This window comes from Tachysurus fulvidraco, chromosome 13, assembly GCF_022655615.1.
Source record: "Tachysurus fulvidraco isolate hzauxx_2018 chromosome 13, HZAU_PFXX_2.0, whole genome shotgun sequence".
Lineage (NCBI taxonomy): Eukaryota > Metazoa > Chordata > Actinopteri > Siluriformes > Bagridae > Tachysurus > Tachysurus fulvidraco.
In genome coordinates, this window is record NC_062530.1 from 15,569,296 (window position 1) to 15,576,754 (window position 7,459).

Below are 7,459 nucleotides of genomic sequence, written 5' to 3' on the forward strand. Positions count from 1 at the left end.
AAGTTTATACTTTTTTTTTTTTTTTTTTTGGCAAGGCTCCCGTTCACTTTAATAAACCGATAGAAAGTAATAAACAGAACACGTTTAAGTCGGAACTTTCGCTTCACATTGATGACGCAATCAGAATCGCAACAGCAACAAGAACCCTGACACGGTGTGACACCCAGCAGCCGCTTGTTCAGGGTCTTTATTCTGATCTATCATTTAAAAGCTTCGTTAAATGTAAGTTAGACCGGTATGACCATTTTATACGTAGTGTTTGTGTTTAATGACATTCTCTAAAACGAGTACATCTTGTTAAAGGTTTTATGGGCTACATATATTACAGCTTAGCACTGAGTTAGCTAGCCGTGGTTTGTTTACATTTACATAGCTCGCTATTCAACACAGTGGTTTCACACGTTACATGACAACTTTGCAGTCACTGTCACAACGTTTACCAAGTAGTTTTCTGACATGTGTCTTCTGTACATAATGTAATGTTTCGAGAATAAGCAGCATGCTACCTGAATAGGACCCTGAATAGTGTTAGCAACTGTTGATCAGTTATATGCTAGCTAATAGCGAGTCATACTTAAAATATTGTTGTTTTTTTAATTACAGACAGGTTTAAGCACATTTCGTGCGTATTTGTACACGTCTGTGTTAAGGATATGACGATGAAATCTCTTCTGTCTTAGGAGGAGACAGGTGAAAATGGCTCAGTGAAAACGTGCGACAGAGGTATGGTACGCTGTCACGGTTCCCTGTCAATGATCATGCCTCCAAGGAAGAGACCCCTTGTTCCTGTTAGCGCAAGGCGTCGGACAAAAGATGATGATGATTATTTCCCCTTCAACTTGATGCCAGTGGAGTGTCAACTCCATGTGCTTTCATTCCTAAGTGAGGTGGACAAATGTAACTCAGCACTTGTGTGCTCTAGCTGGAGCTGCCTGGTGCGCTCTGGGAAACTGTGGAGAGTTGCAGACTATTCTCGCCGTGGAGTCTTTCGTCTTGGACAGGAAGGACTACTCGTGTCCAACAGAGAATTTGAGCGTTGGAAATCATGGGTTCATCATTATACTCACCATCTCATATCTCGTGGGGCTAGTCTGCTTACTCTAAAAGCAAGTTTTGATTTGGGGGACCAGTGCAATAAATGGGAAGAACTCCTCTCTCATCTATTGGAAAATGTCCACTGTAGGGATCTAAGTCATTTAGACTTGAACTGGACATTTACTCTGCTGGAGCCATTGGACCTCAGAGTCCACTCCGGTTCTAGCTCACATCAGGATGTCATCACTAAAATGGACCAAGTTAATAATTTTCAGATCCTTTTAGCCAAACTAGCCCAGAGCTGCCCGCGAATCACCAAAATGCGGCTGCACTTTGATTGGTCTGACAAGTCAGTAGCTTTAATAACTCAATTCCAACACTTGCGAATTTTGGAACTAAAATACTTCTGGGTCTTTAAAGGGGTAAGTCCAAGCACCTTGCAGACACTGACTAAATCACTGCCTAACCTCAAGTCCCTTACTCTCAATGTTTTGGTGCCACTTCGGAATTTGGGCATTTCATACACTCTTGAATCACTGTCACTGGAGTTCCTTGATGTTTCCCTCAGTCGAGGTCTGGTATTCTCTTGCCTTAAACTGCCTGTGCTTAGAGAGCTGCGGGCTAAAAAGATTGTACGGGGGATTACTCTGGACCGCCGGACCAGGCTCCAAATCCAGAGCAGGTGGCCTTGCCTGTATCAGGTCCTGCGGGAGGGGACACCCAAGCTACAGGTGCTCAACAATGAACGACTCCTTCCAAATTGGAAAGAGCAGACTTACAATGATCTCTCTTCCATTCTCCAGCAGTCTTGTTACTGCCTGCAGCATCTGGATAATTGGATCTGGTAAATGAATGGTCAGAAATAAGGGCATAAATCTTTCAAGACCCAATGAAGCAAGGATGATAAATAATTTTTGAAACTGCTAAACACCCGTCACCAATTATTAAACAAGTATCAATGATTAACAAAACTGAGACACCGTAAAAGTGAAAAAGATCACATAAAGCATAGTTTTCAGACCAAGTACCTCTGGTCAGTAACAAAATTTGATATTTGAGGACTAGCTGCACAATTCGGTTTTATCAGGTGAATTAAACTGCCCTGGTCATATGTAGATAAAGAGATAAAATCATATAATATGGGGAATGCAAAGCAATGTTTGGTGTGGATCTTGGCCATTTGTCATGTTTTCACATGCCAACAGAAAAGCATGATTTTTAAAAAAAATTCTATGTTAAAATGTTTCCTATAGATTAACATACTAATAGGATAAAGCCACCATGCCAGACTCTCATTAAACATTTAATTTTAAACATTGATTTAATCAATATCAGTCTTAATCTTTTTAAAATTGGATTTATCTTGTAGCAGACTGACAGTATCTTCACGCTTACATTAGAGTTTACAGAGATGATGTGTTAAGTCATTCTTTTTCATCAATTTAGTGAAAATGAGCTAGTATGAGCCTGTAGCTGGTTTTATGATGAGTGGTGGTGCACAGACTTGCAGAACTTCCAAAGATCTAAAGGACCAACTGATGTGAAATGTTTTCATATATTGCATTTTTACAGCCCCCTACAGATGATTGCTTTCCCATCCACTGAATTTTTATTCATAGACAGAACAGGTCTTGTTTGTGTAGTGCTTCATACTTATCCATAGAGGTCCTTTTAGCTTCAAGTTTTTATACAACCAGCAGTGTTTCCCTCTGTGCGTATTACCTTAATTTATTAGTTTGCACTGATTTTTATGCTTAAAGGCAATCAAATAATTCAGTGTGTTTTAAATATTGAATTGTTAAAGACTGCCAGAATAAAATAGACTGGTTTGACTGTCCATATATTTTCTTTCTATGTGTCTTCTGTATCAGGTTGTAATATGTTACTTTGTCAGACAGTTTATTTAGACTGGAGATTAAAACTTTCCTGAAGTTCCCAAAGTCTGTCCAGTAAGAATTTTGGAAATGTAACAGAACTTCTTATGCACTTTGCACTGTTTTGTACAGACTTTGGATGTAGCTCTCTACACATTTTGTAATGTAATTTCACAAATTCCTAATAGGATTTAAATCAGGTGACTTTGCTGACAATTTCATTTCAACTTTCTCCTTCTCAAAGCATCCCCTCATCTGAAGTGTTATAAAGCATCTTGCATTCAGTATTTAGCCGTTGTATGAAGCTGGACAATAAGGATCAGAAAGTTTGTGAGCAAGTCCATATAAGTATCAATGTTTCTCAAAAATCCAACATCACTGTGGTAATTCATCTTAAGACCCCAATTTCACCTCTTCTTCCATAATTCTTCCAGTGTCCTCCTCACACTTATCACTTTGATGGAAAAGAAGCCTGGATTATAGAATTTCTCCCAGGAGTCTTTTTGTCTTTCAGGATGCTACATACAACTATTTAACTGCAACAATGTTCCCATAATTTACTATGCTTATTCTTGGCTTTTCAACCCATTTATCACTTCTTCTTCTAAACTCCAAATCAAACATCAAAGGTAATCATTGTTTATTCACAATCAGTTGTATTTTCAGGCTTGAGTTTATATTGAGCATACATGCACTCAATGATCATCGCATGATCATTTTATTTCTAATGCATGTAGAGTATATCCTTCCTATGCAATCTGTACAAAGACCATGGCAACCAAAAGTCATAAAACAAACAGGTAAATAAATAATAATGTCTCATTTCCTCTTCATCTTCCTCTTCCCTTCAAAAGCTATATAAACAGTTGCTAATCATCAGCGGCGCCACTAAGGGGGGAAAGTTAGGATGATTCTAAGGGCCCACGCACTTTTGGGGCCCCCAGAGATAATTTTAATTGGTAGTAACAGTACTAGTTATAATGTAATAGAAATTATAAATGTATCTACCAAGGAGTTACAAATAAAACACCCCCCCCCCCACATGATTTCTTCCAGCCTCAAGACGAGCCACTCACTGTGAGAACAGAACAGAATCAGGTGGTTAATTTAACATTGTATGCTGTACATGCATAGCTAGCTGGCAAGCACAAAATTTAGTTGAATCTAGTTTTCCCAGTAAGATCATGATCATGAGAAATGTTGCAGGGTATTTATTATTTTATTATTTGTATATATTAATTATAGTAATTAATATATACATAATTTTATTATATATAAAAATATAGTAAAATATTTAATTAGTAATATAATTAAGTAGTCAAACTCATTCCATATCAGTAGATTGATTTGGTAAACACTATGCCCATGTAGAACAGGTTCTGAATGAATTATCTTTTGGATATTCTAGAGCCCGGACCCTCCTCAAGTCAGTCAGTCAGGGAGGACACAGAAAGAGATCATAAAACAGCAGATGAGGTAGATGATGTATTAGTAGCAGTACAAGGAGTGAGATGCTTACATTACAAGGGACAGAGTGAGGATAAGATGTACACTTTAAATGCTGAGCCACATGACCTGCTGTCATTTGACCCCGGTTTGTGGCCTACAAAATTGTGACAAAGACATGTAACAAAGACAAGCATGGCTTGTATGTTTGGTGCAAAATGGGTGTGGTATGGGGCCCAGTCTTATTTTCTTTCATAGGGCCCAAAATTGCTAGTGGCGCCCCTGATTCATCAGTCTTTCATATGTACATATGTCATACTTTTGATGACAGTGATTGATGTCCAGTGATTTTACATTTATGGGATTTGGCACTAGTGCTTTTAAGTCTCTATGAATGAATACATTATCTGGTTTACTAGGCTACAGACTTCATACTACAGTATACCATCAACCTAAAACTGTTGAAGGGAAAAGTGCTAATTCAAGCGTTTCAGGAAGAGGCAGGTCTTCACCCATCGTTTAAAGATAACCAGTGACTCAGCTGTTCTGACATCTAGGGAAAGTTCCACCACCTCTGTGCCAGAATCTTGCTATATACATACCTCTTACTCTGAGAGATGATGGGACCAGTCAATGCTCAACAGTCGATAGAGTTTACACCGAATGGTGGAAAACATCCAGTTATGAGTAGTTCTGTGGGTGGAAACCTGATGAAATAGATCATATTAGAATGGTGAGACTGATTTGAATTGCCTGGAAGGCTATGGTAACTCAAATAATAACTCTTCCAGATAAAGATGCACAACATGTTAAAACTTCATGCAGATGGGCTCAGCACATTCGATTCCATTCCAGTCAGCCAAGAACAAAAATCCAAGGTTGCATTGGGCACAGACTCATTGAAACATAGCAGTGAACATTGGAAAAGGACCAGGTGGATGTGTCTACAGTAAATACATGCCTTTACAATATATAAGATGTTGCTTTTACTTTTAGCACTTACAGTGCCTTTTTGTAAATCCTAGGATTTTAATGACCTTCTAATCAACACTAGAGACTGAACCTTACCCCATTAACAAATTAATAACTTAGCTTTGGACTATTCAACAAATGTAAGGAAAAAATTGTAAGAGCTACCAGTCATAAATATCACTATAAACTATTTAAAGAGATGTTTGTTTTATTTTGAGATAGTTAAATGAAATCTTTTATCCATATTGCTAACTGTTAAATCTTATCATGTTGTCTTACGTGAAGAATAGGTTTAGTTTACAAAAAATAACCACTCAATATTTTACTGAGATTTATACATGACTTTTTTGGACAGAAATAAAAATATATTCCATACTTTGCAATTATGTGGGTTTTTTTGTTTAGTTTTAACTTGACATGTTTTTCTCATACATAATAAGGAGACATTTGATGTCTCATTTTGTAATTTATGGTGATTTCAATTAGCTAGAATGGGTCTAAACAAGCCTAATAGCCCCATCCTTTCTCAATTAAGAGAACACTTTCATAGAAAAACACTACAATGAACAAAGCCCCGGGTAATGACGGAATTCCACCTGAATTAATATCTTCTATATGGGACATAGTATCGCCACTTATTCTTAACTCCCTAAATTACGCACTTAAAAATAATGCTCTGCATAGAGACCAAAACACAGCTCTTATAACTCTGCTACTTAAGAAAGGAAAAGATCCCCCAGAATGTGCTAGTTACCGGCCCATTAGCCTAATTGCCACTGATGCAAAACTTCTCGCTAAAACCCTAGCTATTAGGCTCAACAAATGTGTTGGTAAGGTTATTAATTATGATCAATCCGGATTTCTTGAAGACCGGTTTGCTTCCGATAATATCAGATGACTATTTCACATCATCCACGGATCGGACTCCTATCAGGCCTCCTCCGCAGTCATCTCACTAAACGCGGAGAAGGCCTTCGATAGAATTGAATGGGCGTTCTTATGGGCGGTCCTCGAACACCTAGAAGTTATGGATGGTTATGGTAATGTTTATGGATTCATTAATATGGTCAAAACCCTTTACAGTAATTGCTCAGCCAGTGTAATAACAAACTCTATGATATCCCGCCGGGGGGGCACGGTGGCTTAGTGGTTAGCATGTTCGCCTCACACCTCCAGGCTTGGGGGTTCGATTCCCGCCTCCGCCTTGTGTGTGTGGAGTTTGCATGTTCTCCCCATGCCTCGGGGGTTTCCTCCGGGTACTCCGGTTTCCTCCCCCGGTCCAAAGACATGCATGGTAGGTTGATTGGCATCTCTGGAAAAATTGCCCGTAGTGTGTGATTGCGTGAGTGATTGAGAGTGTGTGTGTGCCCTGCGATGGGTTGGCACTCCGTCCAGGGTGTATCCTGCCTTGATGCCCGATGACGCCTGAGATAGGCACAGGCTCCCCGTGACCCGAGGTAGTTCGGATAAAGCGGTAGAAAATTAATGAAGATGAATGTCAAGGGTTAATTTTCTATTTTCCACCATACCAATTGCACCACCCGCATGTTTTCTTAAAGAACTTAATGCGGCCATTAGTAGATTTATATGGAATAAGAAAAGACCCAGAATTAGACTTAAAACAATGCAACGTAAGAAACCCGATGGAGGTTTATCATTTCTGGATTTTAAATTATATAAGATGGCTTTCCAGATGAGACCACTTAAAGTATGGGTTAACCTGGACTCTTTAGTCACATGGCGCAGCATAGAAGCAAACATTGTCCATCCGATTCGCTTACAAGATCTACCATTCTCTGCCATAACAAAAGATTTCAGGAAGAAACTTGGACCTATAATTGAATTTTCCTTAGAAACTTTTAAACAGATTGAAAAAATCTGAGTTTTCTATACCTGTTTTTTCTTTTTCTTTTATACTTAAGATTAAGATTAGCCCTTAAAGCATATGGTGTCCCCTGGTTTTCCGAGTTACAGATACATCCCCTTTGGGATTGGCTGGACCTTAAGATCCCTACCAGTGGCTTAGTATCCAAAATCTATGACTCAATTCTTTGTTCTCAATATTCATCTGTTCTAGCCACATATTCCTGGGAACGTGAAGACCTAGCCAAACCCGACTGGGACACTGTATG

The 7,459-nt window shown here is 38.8% G+C and overlaps 1 protein-coding gene across 1 annotated transcript; it reads left to right on the forward strand.

The window, feature by feature from the left end:
- The first annotated feature begins 21 nt into the window (after positions 1-21).
- si:dkey-12e7.1 (uncharacterized protein LOC557553 homolog) lies at positions 22-2,876 on the forward strand. The gene is made up of 2 exons (XM_027161476.2): positions 22-222; positions 681-2,876. The coding sequence occupies exon 2, from the start codon at positions 726-728 to the stop codon at positions 1,881-1,883; it is 1,158 nt and encodes a 385-aa protein (XP_027017277.1). The 5' UTR covers positions 22-222; positions 681-725; the 3' UTR covers positions 1,884-2,876.
- Positions 2,877-7,459: the final 4,583 nt, after the last annotated feature.